The 23,589-nt window shown below is 39.9% G+C and overlaps 1 protein-coding gene across 2 annotated transcripts in view; it reads right to left on the reverse strand.

The window, feature by feature from the left end:
- Positions 1 to 23,589, reverse strand: part of ptprn2 (protein tyrosine phosphatase receptor type N2) — a 271,389-nt gene that overhangs the window by 223,731 nt on the left and 24,069 nt on the right. The window contains exons 1-2 of one of the 2 annotated variants that reach the window (XM_067438662.1): positions 9,014 to 9,047; positions 8,646 to 8,696 (exon numbers count right to left, since the gene is read on the reverse strand). In XM_067438662.1, coding sequence (XP_067294763.1) covers positions 8,646 to 8,696; positions 9,014 to 9,032 — 70 coding nt within the window. In that variant the 5' untranslated portion in view covers positions 9,033 to 9,047. Of the gene's footprint in view, positions 1 to 8,645; positions 8,697 to 9,013; positions 9,048 to 23,589 lie in introns of those variants that run through there. The other variant, XM_067438653.1, reaches the window with a different exon arrangement.

A 23,589-nucleotide genomic window follows, 5' to 3' on the forward strand; every position in this document is an offset into this window, starting at 1 on the left:
AAAAAAATAAAAAATTGAGTCGGCCCTAAATTGACAGGGTCGGTCGGGTTACGGCAAACAAGAATATTTTTAAAGGGGGGGTGAAACACTCAGTTTCAGTCAGTGTCATGTCAATCTTGAGTACCTATAGAGTAGCATTGCATCCTGCATATCTCCGAAAAGTCTTTATTTTTTTTAATAATTATGAAAGAAAGATGCACTGTTCCGAGTCTTTCCGAAAAAAGCCGAGCGGGTGGGGGCGTGTCGTCGTGTGAGCGGAGCTAAATAATGACGTGTGCAGCAGCGCGCTGTGTGTTGAGTCGAGTGCGTTGTAAAGCTGTCTCATCCCTAACAGCGGGAAAAAAACTTTATTCAAAATAAAAATATGGCTTTTAATCAGATACAGCCATACATCTATGATCCGGAATCAGACCCAGAGGCTGCAGTTGAACAGGAGCAGCAGCAAAAACGACTAGAGCAGGACGTCTCTATGTGGTACAAGTTATACACTAACTAATAATATGCTTAGCGGCTTGTGTTATTTACATATTTATACTTGAATTATATCGTCGTATTTTTGTTCTTTGAAGGTGTACATGTGGGAAGTGCAGTTGTGCACGTGTGTTTGTGTGTTTACGCGTGGTTTGTGTAACGTTAGACAGTAAGCGGACTAAAAAAAAACACAGACATTTGAAGCAGTCTCACTCACCCTTCTAACGTTGGGACTGCTCCATCATTCAGCATTAGGCGATTGGGAAAATCCGGCGTCGAGCTGGGCTTGTTTATGAAACAGTCGGCACCGAAATGCAGCGAACAGATATAAACAGTCGCGCAACTCAGTTGCTGATCCGGAAAAGCAAATTACATCCACTGTTGCATTAACGCGGGGTTTTTGGGGAATCTGTGCAGGACTGTCTTGGTCTGGCAACCAAAAATGCACTTTTTTGGTGACATTATGTCCACATCACCTGTCCAGCATCCTACAAGCCAGCGCTTGATGGGCGTAGGCTGTTGCTCTCTCTCTCTCTCTCTCTCTCTCTCTCTCTTCTCTCTCTCTCTCTCTCTCTCTCTCTCTCTCTCTCTCTCTCTCTCTCTCTCTCTCTCTCTCTCTCTCTCTTCTCTCTCTCTCTCTCTCTCTCTCTCTCTCTCTCTCTCTCTCTCTTCTCTCCTCCTCTCTCTCTCTCTCTTCTTCTCTCCTCTCCCTCTCCTCTCTCTCTCTCTCTCTCTCTCTCTCTCTCATTGTCCGTAAGGCCCATACAAGGAAATTCCGCCCCCATTAACGTCAAAGGGGACGCATGATCTCAAAAAACTTGCCCGAAACTTATGACTAACCGGAAGTAGTATTTTTGACAAAGAAATACTCCATCAAACGTCCACCTTAACTTTTTGAAACTTTGTCTATGTTTAGTATGGGATTCCAAGTCTTTAACAGTGTAAAAAGATCAGTATGCATGAAACAGCATTCCCCCCCCCCCCCCCCCCCCTTTAAGGATGGCCTGAGATGGGGGATGAGTAAATTATGTGTAAATTTTAATTTGGAAGTGAACTAATCCACACACACTTCCTAGTCTCACAGAGCCAGACTTTTGACTACCGGTGTAAAGTCTGGAATCTGGTCCACTTCACAGCTTATTCTAGCCAAGAACCACCCACTAAAGATGAGAACAAACCATCTGACTATTATAACAGGCAAATAATCAGAGATGGCTTCATTTTCATATGAGGTTTAACGGAAGGCAAATCTGAAATGGACTGAAATCACAATTATAGACTGGCAGGCAAAAGTGGTTGATGGCACAGCGGTCCCTGATGTCTGTACAGTAGGGGTGTAATGATTCACTTGTTTTCTTGATGCATTGACTACAAATCCTGACAATGCATAAGCAATCTTGAAACATTTTTTAATTTTTTTTTATCATGAATTGTTTTCGGTCAATAATCGTTTTAAAATGTTAAGAATCTAATTAAATCGCAATATAAACAATACATTACTACATGTGTGAATTAATTGAGACGTTGTGCTGTGTCGTTCATGCCCTCACAGCTCCCCTTCAAAGATACGTGCAGCACTCGAGAGTGCACATTTATGGACAGAGCAAATGCATAATGCAGGTGTCTAAAATGCATTCGACAGTTCAGATGAATGATAAATAAAATGTAACAATGTCGTTAAACTGAATGTACAAAGGAAATTGCTGAGATAACGGAATTTGATGACCGATGACTGGTCCTAACAGTGCTCTGGCACGACCACATTTTGTCTACAACTTCTGTGTGTTTGCTTTCTTTTGTTTTATTTTCAGCTGCAGGCTGTTCTCACCCATGACAAAATACTGGGTCCAAGCACCTGCTTCCTGACTCCAGACTGCTCTTCATTGTCAATGGAGGAGTCATCTGTGAATGTCTGCAGGTGGCATGGGCATGAGCCAGTGTTGTACTGGCTCATCTTTTGTTTAGAGATTAAACAGGAACTGAGACAGGGCAATTCCCTGAAGTGCCAAAACTGTGACAGTAAGGTGCTGCAGAATCGCCCACAGGTGTTCTTCAGGTGTTGAAGAGGTAGTGAAGGGGCTGAGAGGGTCTCACATGAAGTTGAAAAGACCATCCATCAAAAATAAACAAAGCCTTTCACTCCAACTCATTCTCACCAAAACACTAGGGGTGACCCTGAATAGTCAAAGATTCAATGCATCGATATGCAGAGCCGGATTCGACCACCGATCTCACCGTTGAATCTTCAGGGGTGTTATGATCGCGACCCCTTTAATACCCCTTTTCCACCAGAATGAACCAGGTGCTAGTTCGGAGCCAGTGCTAGTGTCAGTTCTAAGTTGGTTCGACTTGAGAGCCTTCTAAGAACCGTTTGCTTTTCCACATGCTAAGAGCCACAACAGAGCCAGGTCTTACGTCATACCAGAGTCCTGCACGGGTCCATCCCAGACCCGTTAATATTTGCCCGTTACCCGATCCGTGCCCGTAATAAATCACACACGCTAAAATCATTCCAATTAAAATGCTTTATTTTTTTTTATATTGCACTTCTCTCAACATCAACAGCATCATGAATGGGCTAAAGAAACAGGCTAAAGTGCCTTTATAGACTCGTTGTCAACAATTTTATATACTCCACTCACCAACTTTACTTTTACTTCATCCATTGCTAATCCTGCAACGCTCGCTCCATCTGGGCTACGAGTGGCATCAACAAAAGTCGCAGTGGTGGTGACGTGATGGATCATATGGCATATCGTTGTTGCGTGTATGTGTAATGGTAAATTGGACATAGAAATTGTAATACAGTATGCTTGGGGGGGAAGAAGGACGACCGGATCGTTTTGATCGTTTTTCGAGAACCGGCGAACATTTAAAAGACTTAACCAAACAAAGCAAAAGTAACGCGGCCCCTCACGGACATCTGCCACGCACACACATAATAAAACAAACACAACTCATGGTCAAACCCAGGTCTGGTGAGCTCTCGTCCTTATATGCCGCCGAGCTCCCTCGTGAAAGGATTTGAGACCAGTGTGGCTCACAGGTGACACTCATTCGCCATCACGCCCCGGTCTCGCTCGCTCCTCCGCCTCGCCACAGCACAGAAAAATATTGCACATATATTTTTCATCCGCGCTTCTACCCGCTCGCACGGAATTAATTATCCGCCCGCACCCCGCCCGTGTATTTTATAATTTATGTCACAATCCACCTGTTTTAGCCACTTTTATGCCCGCGGGTACCCGACCCGTTGCAGGACTCTACTGCTAGCGAGGCAGCGGGAAACACACACACACACACACAATTTCCAGGCGCTCGCTCTACTTTGATGTCATACGCAATCAGTCTGCACAGCGCGCGCCGATGCATCTCGAACAAGCCTTCCCTCAGTGGCTCATGGCTTAATGATCCTACATCAGCATTAAAACGGCGCAAATCCAACGCATTTGTGCAGCTCTCCATGATTTGTATAGACGGAGATTACAATCCAGCAGCTGTTAGCTTGATTAGCTGCTATTGAAAAAATGGCGGTCACAGGTTTGTGTTCATCTTGTTGATCACGGTAACGCCGCCCCCAGCCGGTGACGCAAGCGGTTCTTACTTCTAGCCCAGCAATGTTTTGGTGCTACTTAAGAACCACTTTTCCTGGCTCGGAGCTGGTGCTTTGGCTGTGGAAACACAAAGAACCGATTTGAAACTAAACTCTGGCTCCGATTTAGCACCAGCACTGCCTTGGTGGAAAAGGGGTATAAGGGTGCTGAGCTTCGCACCGGACACGCCGGAAGTGACTTGAAATGGTGCTTATCTTGTCTGGGCTCCAAATGTATTCCAGGTCAAGAGAAATTCATCACACATGGGGTTCTAAATACAGCACTGCTCAAATTAAAGAATTTTACTGAATTGTACTTTTGACCAAATTTGCATTTCAGTCAATGCACTGTTCTTCTTTGGAGTCAACAACATATATGGAATATATTTATTATAAATTATTTATTCATGCACATCATTATTTTTAGGTTCATATGACATTATAATCTTTCATCAAAATATCTTCCCCTCCTCCTTGCAGACATCTCTTCTCTGAAATGTTTAATGGCGCGAGGGTGGGTCAAATTTCTCTCACGAGATCAATCAATCAATTCCCAAATGGATAAAATCAAGTCTCACCTAAGTTTTTTTCTTGTTTGAGAAGCCGGTTCACTTGCATACACATTACGGTATAGGAAAAGTCTATAGCAACTTCCATTTCATAGCACCTTTAAGTATTGGATGCTGGTAAGAAACCATTAACTTGGTTGATAATCACCTAAACCACACCTAAACCACAAAGCCAAGAAGAGAAGATATTCAATGCTGAAGCTCAAGTCTAACAGAAAACGATCTGCAATCAGATGGCACAAGATAAATCTCAGACTATCCTTCTGACACCTAAACCTTGATTGGTTTGGTTCTTTTTACCTGCTTGAACTTGAAAGGACTTGACTTGATAGGTGTTCTTCGGAACCTCCTGAAGTCCCTATTCAACCCCTCACTTTCTTTCCCAAGGCCACACAGATATTGCTTTACAATATGAGAAAAGTTGAAAGCTCCTCCAAAGAGTAAATTTCAGAGAATTAAAAGACTAAGCAAAAATGGAGTCTAGGGGTGTGCCAAAATATCGATAAGGCGATATCTCGCAATATTTACTCCCACGATCGATTATCGATGCCCTCTCGCCAAGTATCAATCTTAAAGCCGTTATAAAACGCTCTATTAATTTATCCCTTGATGAGTGTGGCTTCTTCAGAAATAGATAGGGGGCGCGCGTTGCGAGTTTGGCTGTTGTGGACGGAAAAAGATGCGCACACACACACCTGAAAATGGCGGAGTCAAGCAAGGAAAGTAGAAGTGAGCGCAAGAAGTTAAAAGACGCTCCAGCAACATTTAAATCCAAAGTGTGGACTCACTTTGGATTTTATAGCAGTGCGGACGGGTCAAAACTTGAAAGGGACTACGCAATATGCAAGAACTGCTTTACGAAAGTCCGCTACACGGGAAACACCACCAACATGCACAGCCACCTCACGTGGCATCATCCGGAGCTCTGTGAGAGAGCCGTGGTTGGTGCTGGCTCAAATCCGACACCCCCTGGCGTAAACACCTTATTCCAGGCAAAACTACCTTGTTCTGCGAGGGCAAAGTCAATCACACATGGTATCGCTGTTTACATGTGTAAAGGGCTCCGTCCGTACAGTGAGGTGGAGAACGAGGGGTTCTGCTTTTTGATGAAAATCTTAGAGCCACGCTTTGATATTCCCTCTCGGAAATATTTTGCTGAAAAAAATTATTCCTGCACTTTATGACCAGACCAGGGCTAAAGTCAAGTCGGCACTCGAGTCGGCAGAAAGAGTGGGGCTCACGTGTGACGGGTGGACATCGAGAGCCACGGAGTCCTACATGACGTTCACTGTACATTTTATAAACGAAGACTGGAAAATGAAATGATATGTCCTGCAAACCCGAGCAATACACGAAACCCACACTGGGACACACATTGCCGATGTACCGATGTAAGCCGCAGTGGGGGAGTGGAATCTTGATGCTAAGAAGCCAGTGGTTGTCACCGACAATGCATCAAACATGCGTTCAGCAATACAATTAACAGAATACCAACATGTTAGATGTTTTGTTCATGTTTTCAATCTTGCATCCCAACGTGCGCTGAAAACAGCTGCTGTTGCCAAGGTGCTTGGCAAAGTTAGGAGGATCTCAACATTCTTTCATAGAAGCACAACTGGAGCAAAGCACTGAAAAGAAACCAGAAACTTCTTGGCCTTCCCCATCACAAGCTGTCTGTGCTGCCCTCTTATCACCAGAGGTAAGACACGTTTGCAATGTAGAAGTTGTAATCTGTATGTGTAATAAATGTGAATAATTTATCCTATACAATTAATAGGTTTGTAAATAAATACTAATACATACAAAAAAAGGTGTGTGTGTGTGTGTGTGTGTGTATATATATATATATATATATACACACACATGTAAACTCAAAATTTAGATTACATTATACAGTTCATGCTTTATTTGCTTTAAAATAAAGAACATTAATTATATATATTTTATTAATAAATTGTATTTTGCCTTTTTTTAATCAAGGTGAGAAAGAATGTGACTGACTGTGTACTGACAGAGAATGACATCTCAAGCGCTGAGGAGATGGTGGAAGCACTTAGACCAATGCTTGTGGCAACAAACATCACGTGTGAGGAAAAGAATCCCACCATTTCAGTGGTTGCTCCTCTTCATGCCCAACTACTGCGAGACACAACAAGCACGGAAAAAGATTCTTCTCTGGTTCGAGAGATTAAGGGAGCTGTCAATCGAGATCTTTCTAAAAGATATCAATCAGAGGTGGAAAAAGATCTCCTACACATGTCCTCAGCCCTGGACCCTAGATTTAAATCCCTTTTAATTCTGTCACCTGAAGAAGTGCGAGACACTTATGCAAAACTACAATCAAAAGCTGCAGCTTTAAAGGAGGATGATCCAGTGCCTTGTGGTGATGTTTAGGGGGATTCAGAGCAAGAGGAGACCTGCACAGCAAAGAAAAGAAAGTCTGCACTTGTTGATCTTCTTGGTCAGACCTTCAAGAAGACCTCTAATGTCTCTACATCAGCAACCTCAATTGCAGAGAAGGAGATAAAACAATATCAAGATGCTCCTTCTCTGCCTCTCACTGAAGATCCACTGTTGTGGTGGAAATCTCAGCAACATGTGTTCCCTCTCCTCTCCAAGCTGGCCCAAATGCATTTGTGTATTCATGGGACCAGTGTAGCAGCTGAGAGGGTCTTTTCAACTGCAGGAGATATAATCAGTGCCCAAAGAAATTCACTCACTCCTGAACATGCTGACCAACTCCTCTTTCTCAAGAAAAATATGAACATATAAAACACATCACATGAAGCCGTTTTCTATTTTGCTCTGAATTTTTGTTTAATTTTTGGATGCATTTTAAGTTACATTTTAGATGTACTTTATCCCAGATATATTTATTTAATTTTTTATTTGAAAGAAGTAGCCCAAATGTTTCTTGCACTTAATAGTGTCACTATTCATGTTTATGAAGGACAATTATATAGTATTGTTTACTATAATTTGAATGAATCTGTCCTCAGCCTTATAGCTATTTTGCACCCAAATGGTGTCACCGTTTGTTGAAGACATAGTATTACTGATTGCAGCAATGTTATACAAAAATAGTGTCTGTGACTGTTTTGTTGCAACAAATAAGACACAAGTTGTTTTTGTTATTGTTTCAACAACAAAAAAATGGAGATTAATTTTCCTAATTTAATTATTTTTTTCTTAAGAAATGATATCATCGGTATCGTGAACAATGTATCGTGTATCGTATCGTGAGGTACCCAGTGATTCCCAGCCCTAATGGAGTCTACAGAAATATCTAATGGTTTCATTTCTAATTGTTTATCTCCTTGTTTGCCGTATACTTTCAAGATTATATATATATATATATATATATATACACACACACACAAATATATAGATGTATTTTAGGAAGGGGGTCCCTCAAAAAGTTACCTCATATTTGGGGGTCCTTGGCATCATGAAGTTTGAAAATCCCTGTCCTACACAGACACAGCCTGGCCTCATTTCATAATATGGATAATCCAGCCTTGTCTTTACTACAGTATTAACCTAACCATTTCTCATTTAAGCTTTCCATATGTCCAGCTAACTGGTTAAATTTAACTCTTTAATTAAATCAAACATGTATTAAAGCAAAGTACACTTTGATTTGATTGTTCGAAACAAATAAATATGCTACTGTAAATAAAATTAAAAAAATGCATTCACCTGACACTTAATTTCTAACTAAATATCCCACTGTAGCATACAGACACGTGCACAAACCGTTTATTTCTCTGAAATATATTTTACAACATTTATGTTTTGTAGTTTTTAAAGTGTCAGTTTGGTAATATTTTCAAAAACAAAAAATATTTACATGAGATAATTAAAAAACGAAAGATATAGTTACTCTCTGTAAAGCTCAGAGTGACCGTTTGTTTTTGAAGAGACTTAACGTTATCTGTGAGCTTTTTGCAGTTTTAATGCAAATAATTTAGGCTACTTTAAATGGTGCAAAATGTAATATTTTAATAACTCACCGTTGATGCAGACTTCATACGATTCACATACCTCATCTTCAAACAGACAACCTGTGGAAGAAAACAATAACAATATCAAATGTGTCAGGAATTCATAAAAACGGCTTGTACAACTTTTCTGCTGACTAACGTTATTTGGAATGCAACCCCCAAATAATCATCCATACCAATTAATAGGACTTCTAATTTGTGCAGTAAAAAAAAAGCCTTGAATTAACCTTATTTTTGATAAATATGCTTTCATATTTGGCGAGACACTCGATGCATGTCATTTTTAGCTCAATTAGCAACAACGCGATTGCGAGTGTGATATATTGATTTTAAACACTACAATAATTCAATTAACAATGTAATATTCAGTAACTTACATTTTAAAAGCAATATCATCCGAATATTTTGCTTAAACAACGAAAAATCCAGTGGTTCGCGTCTCTGGAAAACACAGTTGTGGCCATCCTAAATGAATCAGTATTGCTGAATGAACCGGTTGAGTGATGACTCACTCGTTTCGTTCCTAAATGATTCAGCTGTCTCTCATTTCGAACGTAGCCCACCGAAAGTCACATTTGTCGGTCATAGAAAAAACATTTTAAAAAAATAATTTCTAGTGAGACGTCTACTGTAGTTTCTTTCTTACTTTAATGTAAAGCCTTGTTTATACTGTAGTAGGTTGTGGGAGTGGCTATGGTTAACGTATAAGCTACTCGTAATTAAATTAATGTGCACAGGTGATGCGGGTGAACCCTGATTCTTTATGGAGTGGGTGAGGGACGCTCGGGGGACAGACGGTGGGAATTGCGTGTGCGAGGAGCTCTCATTTGTGGTGAACGCTAGACGGCCGCTTGGGACAAATTAGCTGTGTCTCATTTCAGAAGGCTGCGTCCTCCGGAGGTCGCATTCGAAGGGTGCATACGTCATAAGGCCGTCTCATTTCTAAAAAGTGAGTAGGACACTCCAAATGCGACCTCCGAATGCGTCCTTCTTTCACGGGATTTCGGAGTGTGCATGAGGTGTATCCTTCACGGCTAGAGATAACCCACAATTCTTTGCGTCTCCGTTAACAACCGTCTTTTTTTTTTTTTTATACCTATAGAATAATTTAAGCCTACGTGATGCAATCGACCCCCGAGTGTCTTCCCTGCTGACATGATCCCGTCCTTTACAACTGCACCCATAACAAGGGGGGTAACGTCTTATAAAGTGTTGTGTTTTAACTAATAATAAAGTAATTAATTGTAAACTGCCATCCTGGTGTAGTGTTCTCTGCCTCCATTATATCCGGTTGTTATAATACTTTCGCCTAGCTGCTGCGCGAGCCTCCGCTGACTGCGTGCGCTGCTCCCCAAAGGAACGAGGCCCCAAGTCGCCCTCTGTCATTTCAAAGAATAGCACAACAGCGAGCGCGTCAAGTATAAACCATGGAAATCCTGAGAAAGAAGGATGCATTTGAAGGTCGCATTTGGAGTGTCCTACTCACTTTTTTTTAAATGAGACGGCCTTCTGACGTATGCAGCCTTCAAATGCGACCTCCGGAGGACGCAGCCTTCTAAAATGAGACATTTTACTGCTATAGACAGTAAAAGAAATGGACAGAGCGTTCCCATTGACTTCAACGGCGGAAAGTGAGGTCAATTAGAAGAAGCACTCAGTTCCTGATGGCTGAGCGTACTGCACAGGCTCAGACTGAGCTTGACGACGTAGATGTGACATGATGTGACAGTTGTAGGTCTTCTAGTAGTTGTGGAAAGGAAAATCTGAATCACGTTGTTTAATGTTTTGTCCCGTTGCTTTTGGCTTTCTATGGGCTTCTCCCCATTCTTCTCCCTTGACTTAATCAGACTTTGTTTCCACGTCCCCCTGACTGTCTCATAGGCAGTAAAAGATTGTTTCTGAGCGTCTCCTCCTGTATATTCGTTAATTTCTCTACTGTGCGACAGAGTCGCGTTGGTTATGACGCAATCGTTAGCCTATTTTTACAAAAACAGCTTCTACGGGGCGATAGTGTAAGATACAAGGTAATGGAGCCTTTTATGCATTGTCGTGTTTCTTTAGTAATAAACAGTGCCATCCTTAAAAATATTCTTGTTTGCCGTAACCCAACCGACCCTGTCAATTTAGGGCCGACTCAATTTTATTTATTTTTTCCTTTTAGTCCGACCGACTTGCCGGTTGTAAATTTGCTGTAAGACGGACCAATTTCTTTTTTTACTCTTCAAACAACTAATACAAAATTAATAAAATAATATGAATTATATTTTAGTAAGTATTATAAATATGTGAATTGCCTAGGCCTACATACAAACGAAGGCTGCGTTCTTTCTTTTATAGAAAAACCCGTGACGTCATCTATGTTTACACTATGGTAAACGGATGTCACAATATATGGCCTGTGCGTTCGTTTCGACTCATTCACTCTCATTCACTGTAACGTTAGTATATTAAAGCACTATCAGAGTATTATATTATTGAATAAAATAAACAATGCTTTCCAGATTTTTCAGGTAGGTCTAACATTAGTTTTTAGGTAAAGAAATTGAATAAATTAATCAAATGTAAAATAACTGCACATTTAGCTGTTTAAATTAAAAATTAATCCTTATTAAACTTACAAAAGCCATTCAATCAAGAGCAGTGAGTGATGTCCTTATCTTTTGTTTGACATTAAACAGACAGCAGTATAGGCTACTGTCCCTTTAAGACCTAATTACAGGGATATGCTCATCTTTCTCGACTGTATGTTAACTTAAGGCATAAACAGACTATGTCTGCTTGGATACTCATCAAGATCGATATGTTGAGATACTTTTTGTGTAAGTTTGTCCGTTCAAGCGCAAGACTTGAAAGAGAACTCAATATTTGCGCGCTGTGAGATGTGCGCAGAGACAGATCTTCTCACACTGCAGAGAGTTCTCATTCGCGTCTTCTGGCGAATATACCCGGGTGATGACGGCGAAAATGACTGGTCATAGAACACAGTTTACAAAAAGAGACTGTTTGCCCACGTTTTTCTTTTATTATCGCTGTTGTAGTGTAGACTATCTCTGAAGAGCCAGCATGTGTATCCATCGACAGAACCATACATAAAGCATTATTTTTCAAGTTACAACCAGTGCCGCCGCTCCCACCACGCGCATCACACGCTGCCCGTAGTGGAGCAAAACACACGCTATAATATAACATTGTGACTACATGAAAAGAGGTTTTACTGTTGTAAATAAATGATTTGTGAGCATTAGCATAACATAAGGTTTTAGAATAAACACGAAACACACGTGATCGCTGTCATGGGTGAATCGGCCAATCGTGGATCAGCTGTGTCGTCATCCGAGCTCTTACAGCCTCCTGCAGCCACCCTTGAGAATCTGCAGCGGCTGCATCAGCCGGCTAGTCTCGAATCGCTCTCGCAGTACTTTGTTGACATACGTCACAGTCACGTCCAGTCAGCGCTGTCTCAAGTCGGACAAAATTTCTAACCGACATGCACTGCTTTAAGTCAGCCGCCAATCGGTCTGCGCATCGCTGGTGAAGTCAAACAAGGCTTTAAATTAGGGGCGAGCTGGGCGTTGTCACCATCTTGTGAGCGAGTCACTCCCGGATAACAGAAAATGGGCAAAAAGGCGGGATGTAGGCGGAGCTTAGGTGACGCAATGACTATAGACGGCGGATAAATGGCTATCCACCTGTAACCACGCCCTTAATTATGCAGAACTTAAAGGCTTTATATAACGTAAACAAATGAGTTATAAAAAAAATCACCCCCCTCACAGTTGTCATGAAGGTCAAAATTAGCCTTATAGGCAAAAACCACAATTTGTACCAGGCTGTAAACATGTTTTTTTCTGCTGTAAAGTTGGGCATTTTAACATGGGGCTCAATAAGATTCTGCTCCCTTCTGGAGCCTGCCTCTAGTGGCCATTTGAGGAATTGCAGTTTACATTACTTCCGTATTGGCTTCAAGAGAGATCGCCGGAAGTTGCCGCTTGGTGCAAACTGGGTGCTGGTGTGATGAGACCTTATGCTCGGCTAGATTCGACGAGAACTCGTTCATCTTCGGATGTGGAGCTGCGCGCAGAGTTACAAAAAATGCGCTGCACACCGGCAGGCGAAATGGGGTCTTGCGGACCCAATGCGCATGACCGCCCCCTTCGCGTCGACGTCATTCTTGCCACACGCACCCTCGCGCTCATGCGGACGCGTCGAGTATAAACAAGGCTTTACAAAAAATGCGCTGCCAGGCATAATGGGCCCTGCGTCTCAATCAGCTCCCTAATTCACTAGACAGAGCACTGATCAGGACATAAGTCAATGGGCTGACTCCCTGATCAGTGCCCTGACAACTAAACTAGGGAGCTGATTGAGACGCACCCGGGGTCTTGCTAACCCAACGCGCACGACTGCCTACTCCGCGTTGACGTCATTTTTGCCGCGCGCACCCTCGCGTCGAGTATAAACAAGGCTTTAAGGCTTTCTTTTTGAAATGAGACTGCCTCAATGACATGTGCAGCTAATGAGACACAAGCTGTGTCCCGACTCAAAGTGAAGTGCGCGCACTTTGAAGGCTGCATTTGAAGTGCGATTACGTCACAGCGGGACTACGAAGGAACCTTGTCGCGTCATTCGCGCGAATCGCGTCGCAGAATGCCTATTTGCATCTCTGCATTGACTCAACATGTAAATCACTCGCGCAAATCGCGTCATTTGCATGCGGTTTGAATGCAGGATTAGACAAGTGATTTCAACCATTATAGTTGTAAACCTGTATTATATCTCTAATATTTGTATTATATCTTTTAAAGTGATATGTGACTATAAAGTGGCAAAATACACCTTTTTCTATGTTGTTTATCACTAGCCTAACTTTATTTGGCTACATTTATGCTAGTTACATAACTAGCTAAATTGCATAAAATGGAGAGGAAAAAAGCACGGACCATTCTGTTGCAGATCGAGGGGGATGATGTTGGTTATCGAATATGTCAATGTCCTCTAACGGCGGATTCACACTGCACACACTGTTGTGCATTCACACCGGCAGCGTTCGTCTCGCGCAGATGAACCGCGGCTCGTTCTCCTCCGACACTGTCATTCTCGTGCTTTGATTTATGATGGGAAGCATATATGCTGCAAATGCGACCGTTTTCCCCTCTGTCCCAAAAACATGCATAAATCATGTTGTATAGGCAGTTTACATGATAAAAGTAGCCTCTGTAATATGCCTCTGGGTTTAATAATTTGTGTGATTATTAACGGTGAGTATTATTAGTAAATGGTATGAATGCTCTAATCTGTTAAGGGGGGGGGGGGGGTGAAATGCTGTTTCATGCATACTGAGCTTTTTACACTGTTAAAGACTTGGATTCACATCCTAAACATAGACAAAGTTTCAAAAACTAATGTTGGACGTTTGATGGAGTATTTCTGTGTCAAAAATACTCCTTTCGGTTTCTCACAAGTTTCGGAGAGTTTTTTTCGAGTATGGGTCGGCTTGACGTTAATAGACCGGAAGGTCCTTGTATGGGCCGTATGGGCTCTTTTCCCGGTAGGGTGCGCGCGCGTGACTAGAGCGAGAGAGCAAATGCACGCCCGTAAACACTCCGCGCCGCGCTCCACTTTATTCCTATGGGTGACATAAATCTACTTCTACATTCCGGGAAGGCAGCGCTGCATTTGAACCGATTTGAACGCAGAAATGACGGAAAGCTTCACAACATCGCTTCAGTCGCGTCGCAAAGTGGATCTCCACCGTTCACTGCTGTCAGGACTTTACCAAATCATACCAAAGAAGTGTGTTTTTGACGGAGCGGTCCCAGCGATAAAGGTTCGATCCTGCTTTGGAAGCAGTCGGTGAGTAAAACTGCTTCAAATGTCTGTGCTGTTGGCTATCGTCGCGTTAGTAAACATCAGTAAACGACACGATCGTGTGCTTCGTCATTCAAATGCGCTAACGGACTACACTACATTGCTGTTCTATGTATAACATTACACTAGTCTGACGTGCAAAACCGTTTTGCTTGCTACTGCTAAGGTTTAGTGGCATACAATAGTCCATAAACCGAATCATGTCCTAATAAACTGCGAGTAAAGACACACAAATGTTGACAGGCTAAATACTAAATACAGTACATACCACAGAGATGGACTTCCTGCTGTTGCTGTTTCTCCTGTTCAATTTATTTCTGCCTCAGATTTGATCCTGGATCATATATCTATTAGCTGAGATCGATAGCCGGGTTTCTCCACGCTTTTTGCGCATTCGTCATTCTTTAGCTCTGCCCACACGATACGCCTCCAGGCGCTCGGTTTTTTCCGGAAAGACTCGGTACAGCCTATATTTCCTTTATAAATATAATAAAACTGAAGACTTTTCGGAGATATGAAGGATGCAATACTCAAGATTGACATGAGATGTTTCACCCCCCCCCCCCCTTTAACATAGGCGCCGAAAAAACACGCGCTGCTTACACCCTGCTAACGCGTGCATGTATGGCATTTGAGTGAGGCGGAGGTAGCTTTCCCGCGAGTTGGGGTGGTTTCGGCGCAGCCAGCGGACACGACCCCAGCGTTTGAGAGCAGAGAATACTGCTCATTTTTTCAAGATTTTGATCTCTTATTTTATTTACTTGCCGACTTTTATTATCATTCAAATTTGGCTGGGTGGTTAATAACATATTTTTCTGTGGTGTGACAAACTCAGATCACATACTTAATTTTGACTTTACAGGATCTTTAATACTTAAAGACTTAATAGGCTATTTATTTTCAAACTTAAACATTATGTTTTAATCATGGCTACAACATGCCCTAATGATTATAATTTTTTGGATTATTTGTCCAAAAGACATACGCCTTCATTAGTTCACATGTTAATTCATTATTACCAAACTGACAATGAAAAATACTTAAGAATTAATTATTCTAAGTAATGTTAATTTCTTAGTTATTGTTTAATAACAAAATAACTTTTTTAATGGACCAAAGATAAAACTAACAATGATCAGTATTTCTTAACTAACATTACCAAAAACATTATACTTTTTGTAACAAATGTAACTATTGCTCAATCTTAGTTAATGCATTAAATTATGAGACCTTATTGTAATTTGTTACCTGTTGTTCTTTATGGCCTAATTCTTTAGCACTTTAATCTGTTTGAAAATTGTACATTTTCAGCTATGGAAAAAATTAAGAGACCACTTAACATTGATTTCTCTTAATTTTTTCCAGAGCTGTATATATTTTTGGTGCATTGTATTATTGTATTTAAACATTCAGTTTTTTTTATTACAAAAATAGTTCTTAAAGCTGTTACGCTATGACACTTTTTTTGCAACGTATTTCAATACCGTGATAAAAGCTTCGCAATTAATCGCAACATGAAAAATTGATATCGGCACATGCTTACTGTTATGACATACAGTTACTCCAAAGGTCAAGGAGACCCATTACAAAATTATGTTCAAAATCTACCCAGTTGGTGACTTTATACAGAAACGCTTTAATCTCGATGTGGATCCTTGCATCCTTTGCTCTTCTTTTCCTGAAACACTTGATCATTTATTCTTCTACTGTGATGTTACTTCTTATTTTGGTTTGATATTTTTAGCTGGATGTCAGTAAGAGTGCCGCAATTCGAGATATACTTCAAAATGTGCCTTTCGTTTCTCACCGTGGAGATCCACTTTTGCGACACGACTGAAGCGTGATGTTGTGGCGCTTCCCATCATTTCTGCGTTCAAATTGGTTCAAATGCAGCGCTCCCTTCCCGGAATGCTATGCGGGTGCGTTAAAGGACAACTCCGGTGAGAAATGACCCTAGATCGTTCTCTGGGATGCGTTTTCATGAAAATCGAATGTAAAGAGTTATATCTCTAAAAACAAATTAGCTTATAACGCTTGTCTATGTGAAATTAAATCGCTAGTTAATACCACTAACAAGGCTCAAAATAGCCTCACACTAACACGGTAGCATAATGAGGGTCCCTACATGCAAACCGAAGCATGGGCGTAGGTTTAGGGGGGGACGCTAGGTACTAGTCCCAATCAACATTTTAAGACGGCAAAATTGTCCCCACCAATATTTTAGCAAACTCCTTCGTGCTGCTATATATGGTCCCGTATTTACAAGCAAAACGACGCGTCCCGCCGTATCAAACCGGGACGCGATGCACAAGATTGGGTTTTAGCGGCTTTGCTGCTGCCATAGCTAGGGCTGGGAATCGATTCCAAAAAGAATCGATTCCTCGATTCCTAGGCGTTGGGAATCGAGAGTCGATTCCAACATTTGGAATCGATTCCATCTCGGGGAATCGACTCCTCTTTATTCACTTGTCTCTCGCTTACTAATAATGATTGGAAGTCTATTTATTTTTTGCAAAAGGTTCTTTTGAACACTTAGTTTCAAATTACGAGTTAAAAATAAAGCAATTCAGCGTTTTTTTGCGTCATTGTGTGATGGCGTCACTAGAACGTAATTCTAACTACTTATTTTTATGGTATGAAACGTTCAAATCGAGCCATATGAGAACGCATATCGCTGATTATTACTATACCTTTCCTTCACTTAGTTTAATAGTGTTTATTGTCATTGTTTCCTTCTGTGATGCTGCATCGTGGATAAGTTTGCTACATTTTGCACACAAAAACTCCATAATTTTAAATTGTGAAATGGTTCTGTTATCCACAACGGTATTTTTGAGCGCTGCTTACAGATGCAGATGTGAGGGTCTTATTTTAATTTTCTATTTTCTTTTATTTTCATTAATCCATTGATAACAGAAAGAAAATGCGCCTAGTACAGCTTAATGACCGAGTGTTGCTATAGTAATGAACGCAACTTGCTCGCGCATCTGATTGACAAATAAACTGCGCACTTATATAATTTTTTTTCTTTAATATTGTGGTTATTTTACCTCGTACATTCTGTGCAAGCACTTATTTGAATGTAGTCATTTAACTTAACTGTGCACATGCATTTTAGACATGTCGTTTTAAACATGCAATAAATGCACATCCATGAATAATGTGCTATCCTTTTGATTTATTAGGCTAAATCGTATTTACTTCTGGGCTATATGGGCCATTTCAGGAGAATCCATCATTTAAAATTAATCAGAGTTATGGAAACGTATCATCATTTTACAAATAAAGTTTCAGAGAAGGATACTTTCTACATCCTTGTATACTGCGGTCACTCCGGAACTAGGTTCACCATCGATTTTGTTAAAAAAAGAAGAATCGAAAAGGAATCGAAAACAACAGTGGGGAATCGATTCTTGGAATCGACTCTGTCGATTCCGGAAACAGGAATTGGAATCGGAATCGATTCCAAAAATTTCGGAATCGACCAGCCCTAGCCATAGCGACGGAGTCTCGAGAACATGCGCTGTAAACTTGTGCGTTTTTTTAAAAAAACATGTCGAGCTCGCGTCCAACGTTTAAACGCAAGAGGATTTCCAGATATAGGGCTGAATAGAAAAAAAGGTATCAGTGGGTCTGTCCCCTTTGCAGAGAAGCTTTTCAGTGTCTCAGACTGTCTGACTGAAAGCAGCAGCGATGACGGACACATCCGTGCTTCTAGGTAGGCCATTTAATGGATAATATATTAATATAATATTCCATACATTATCAAAGCTTGGCAGACTTATTTTTCTAGACATTAGACCGGTTAATTAATAGATTATAGCCTAATTAATGTTATTAATTTTTATCATTTAGCTATAGGCTATATTAATAATAAATAATCCTGTCATATAAAGTTTGACATTTAAAAAAAATGTAGATAAAAATGGGACAAATAATAGCATAATAATATAGTCATAATAGTAAATTATTAAAGAACATTTAATTTAATTTTTGAATTTCAGAACTTTTTTGTCAGTAAAGTGGTTACTGGTTCAAAATGACTGCTTAAAGAGACAGTGCACCAAAAAACTAAAAATCTGTCAATTTCCTCACCCTCAAGTTGTTCCAAACCTGTATTAAATGGTGCCCCCAAAGCAGCCTGGTTACAAAATTTCTTCAAAATATCTTCTTTTGTGTTCAGCAGAACAAAGAAACTCATACAGGTTTGGAACATCATGATGGAGAGTATGATGACAGAATTTTTATTCTTGGGTGAGCCATCCCTTTAAAGTGCAATATAGGCTACTAAAGAGTTCTTTAGAAATAAATAAAATAATCAAATGTAAAATAATATAAAATGTGTTCTGTTGCAAGCTTGCATAGGCCTATTTGATTCCATGTTTATTGTTGAGCTGTTGTCCTTGATTAATTGTCACTCTTATCACTACTATCACTCTTTAAATGCCAAGTTCATAAATGATTTTCAAAAACTGATTCAAAACTGATTTGGAGAAAAAAAATCTTACACAAAAAAACTTTATTTTCAATATTAAAAGTGATTGTGCATGATTATGTAGCATTATGGCTTTACAATCAAAAATTGTGGTTATAATGGAAGTCAGTGGGGCAAAAACAGTCACGAACAGTAAATGAGGGAACAAACAAAAACTGATCCTGTACAAAAACTAACAATGCATCAAATCTAAAGTTGTTACTAATCTTTGACATGCTCAATAATGTGATAAGAGGTAAAACAAATATCCAGTTCACAATCATTTTTTATATTGAAAATAAGTAATTTTGTGTGCATGTTGTGTTTTTTTTCCCAATCAGTTTTGAAAATCATTTAAGAACTTGACAAGTAAAGAGTATTTTGTTTTATTATTATTATGGTACTGGATTGGGCAAAAAAGCCTCATAAATTAATAATCGTATTCATTCCTAAACTATGGTGCATTTCCATACTCAGTAGTAAATAATAGACTATATAATCTGGGCAAACCTGGTGGGATGTCCCCACCAAAGCTGAGACCAAACCTACGCCCTTGAACCGAAGCATTGAGAACTGTGTACGTGTACAAACAGTTTAATAACAGTTTTAACAGTTTAAGTTTAACACAGTGCATTACGCGTTCACGGACAGGCGCCATCTTGGAAAACAGTCTTGACTAATCGATCTACAAGCGCTTTGCTAAGTGAGCTGGTCGATAGGAATTAAGTTTGTGAAATGTAATTACGTGGACATTTTTATTTTTATTTATTTATTTTCTCTGTTGCGTTCAGTGTTTTCTTCCGGAAACAACGGACCATATGAGATTCCAAGTCACAGTTCATCACTTAGCAGAGCTTGAGGCTCGACTCGTCGAGATGGTGCCTAACCGTGAACACGTAATGCACTGTGTTTATAAAGTATCTTTTTATTAAACTGTTTGTACACTTACAACATTCTGAATGATTCGGTTTGCATGTAGGGACCCTCATTATGCTACCGTGTTAGTGTGAGGCTATTTTGAGCCTTGTTAGTGGTATTAACTAGCGATTTAATTTCGCTACCCTGTGCCCCATAGACAAGCGTTATAAGCTAATCTGTTTTTAGAGATATAACTCTTTACATTTGATTTTCATGAAAACGCATCCCAGATAATGATCTACTCGGTAACCATCTGTTTACTACCCCTAGGGTCATTTCTCACCAGAGTTGTCCTTTAAAGTAGCTTGACGTCACCCATAGGAATAAAGTGGAGCGCGGTGCGACAGAAGTGTCGCACGGACAAGTGGATCTGCACTGTTAGGCAAAGGAAGGGTACAGCAGATGGAGGCTGTGTCCGAAACCTGGAAAATGCTGCCTTCGGTGGACGCAACGTCTGAATCTAATGTTTACTTCACTTCGTGTCTCCTGAGAGACCTTCATCTGATCGATTTTGGAAGGCAGCCTACATGTATCCTTCGCTGCCTTTGATATCCCACAATCCAGCTTTCCATTCAGTGACAGTTAAGCTGGGAAAAAAGATGGCGTCCAGAAGTTTCGTTTGCGGGTCAGTTTGTGTGTAAATGTACTTTTTTACCATAATATTACACTTCTGATATCACTACTGTAGTAATTAAATATTTCGGAACCTTCCCACAATTTTGCAGGCTTCCCTATCCCACAATTCATAGCACACTGGTGACTACAGGATTTGACTAGTCCACATTTCCCCGGTACTCGATCAGATTTCCCATAAAGACGGTATAGGGGTCGGTAACTCAAGTGCAGCCTGGATAGCCTACTATTGAACACAACAGCGTAAGCGCTGAACTTGAATTAAACAAAACGTTTAGTGCATTCGCACAGTTCCCAGTTCCCTGCTATGAGCAACCAAGATAAACTTTAATTTCCCAATTTTAACTTAATAAATGTATAAATGCTGTTTATTTCTCAACCATTCTCTCAAGAAGAGGAATCAGTAAAAAAAATAATTTATTTTTCTTATCATACAACTAAAAAATAGTCACAGACAAAAAAATGCAAATAAACGAAAACTGCTGACTTAGCTGTACTGCAAAATAAAGTTTTTTATATGAATGAATGAATAAATGTTGCTCATTGATGAAGGTCCATTACCGAAAGAATCCAAAGAATGTAAAGTCGTGGCCGGCACAGAACAATTTATCGGCTATTTTTATTAGCCTATTATTATTTTTTATGCAAGTTATTATTTGTAAATTAAACAAAGAAATTACTGTCTATTGTTAATTTTCATTAACTTGATATTTGTAGGCTAAATACAAGAGAATATGTTGTTCTGTACATTGTTTATTATATATATAATTTAATAGAAGAAGTGAATGTGTTGGTGGAAATCCCATGGTTTTCTGCAGGATTGCTTAGTTGTTCGTATACTAGCTTACACGGTTCATAACACTGCGTGACAAGTAGGGCCTATGGGCTATATTATGCAGAAGAACTGTTTCCAACACTCATCATAAATCAGAATATTAGAATGATTTCTGAAGGATCATGTGATAGACTGGATGTCATGTGACACTGAAGAATGGAGTAACGATCCTAAAAATTCAGCTTTGCATCACAGAAATAAATGTTAATTTAAAGTATAACAAATTGAAAACCAAATATTTTAAATGATAATAATATATCACAATATTAAACTTCTTTTTTTTTGTATTTTTGATCAAATAAATGCAGGCTTGATGAGCAGAAGAAACTTCTTTTAAAAACATTACAAATAGTAATGTGTCCAAACTTTTGCCCTGTACTGTATATATAACATTTATTTTTCCTCACTGCATGCATAAATTAATTGTGAACTATGAAAATGATAAAGTGTTTTTTAATTTATCTTGCTTGCTGAAAATACAGTTTTGTGATAATCATCCTCAAACAATTATGTTTCAAGCCAAACTTTAGTTTTGTCAGTTAATTCATATGTTTTCTTAAACTTTTTTTCCATCTTAAACATAGCCATACCTATAAAATTTCCTACCAGCTATTTTCCACTAGGTGTAACATTGAATGAAACATCTCTATGCTATTGAAATGTATATCAGCACTCTACATTTAAGATGTTACATTTTTGAAGTATAATGTTGTTTATTTGCATATACTACAGCTTAAAAAGTTATTTTAGAGTAGACCGGTAGGTCTATAAAAGAAAAAGCAAGAAGACATGAACAATTTTGAAAGAAAGAAGAGAGCAAAATGTCAGTGGAGTGAGGTATATAAAATGATAGCAGAAGGACAAGATGTTATGCATAAAAAAGGAAATGATTCTGCAGCTTGCTCCACTGAATTCATGCCATTCACAATCTTTAATGGTTCAGTGTCAAGAGCTGCTCTTGATTCTATATCCATTGACTTCAATATAGAGTCATTTATTACTGAGCAGCACCACCTTCCACTGAAGCATTTCCGCAATACATAGAGTAAGAATAATTCAGAAGTAATGAAAAAAGAAAATGGCAAAACGTTTTTGTGATTATTGTGGACATCATTTAGAGAGATGAGGCAGGATTAGATACGAACACACAGACCGCTGAGGCTAAACCAACCAGAACACAAACTGTGACACAAAACAGTTTGCTGTCTCCATGGAGACGGTACTGAAAGGGAGCTCTTATAGGTGACTGGAGGAGAGATTACAAAGCTTTGACAATGTGCCAATGTGCTTCCGTGTGTGTGTGTGTGTGTGTGTGTGTGTGTGTGTGTGTGTGTGTGTGTGTGTGTGTGTGTGTGTGTGTGTGTACATGGACATGGCCATGGGACTCTTGAGCAGCTGTCCTTTGATAAAGCACATGGGAAAGACAAATGTCCCTAAAAGGGAGAGAGCCATCAGAGGTCTCATTTTGCCTTTCCCTTTTTCATTACATACATTTATTACATTGTTCACAGTAGAGAAATGTTTCATGTTTCTCCTCCTTTCTCAAGCCTCTGAGATGACTTTATACCCTACACATTTGCTGTATTATCCATCTTACTCTTTTCCTGCCTCCACAGTGATCATCAGTGTACAATTTAATTCATAAAATAATTCATAAAAGAGCCAAAGTTAATATCACTGCTGAAATAAAGTCTGTGAAAAATCTAGGTTACTAATTGAGACTAATGTAACCCTTGTTCCCTGAAAGAGGAAATAAAAATGTTACGTCTGTGACTGATAAATTGGGATCTCGTCTGAGAGCCCAGTAACCTTCACAACAAGCCAATGGACATTGGTGAGTCATATATTTGCATAGCAAACTGCTCCCGGTGACACAGGTATACAAGGAAGCTCTTTTAAGTATTGCAATAAGGAGCTGAGACATTGTCCCTTCCATTCAGCGGTTGCACAGGGATTGTGGCGAAGGGATGTAACGGGTTGCATTCCCTGTCAGTTAGTCACATTCGATGTTACGTCAGTGACTGATGAATTGGGATCCCTAAGAAAACACTACAGAGGCTCCATTCTATCCGTAGGGAGGTAACGTGAAGTTATGCACATGGACTGGCCATTAGGGCAAACATTAGCTGTAGCCAATACACAGGAAGAAACCTTGCGAATGTATTAGGTGTCACCCTGCCCGCAGCTCTATAGGTGTCTGCCAGCGAGGTGCTGTGCCATTGCCC

Source organism: Pseudorasbora parva, chromosome 1 (assembly GCF_024679245.1).
Source record: "Pseudorasbora parva isolate DD20220531a chromosome 1, ASM2467924v1, whole genome shotgun sequence".
NCBI lineage: Eukaryota > Metazoa > Chordata > Actinopteri > Cypriniformes > Gobionidae > Pseudorasbora > Pseudorasbora parva.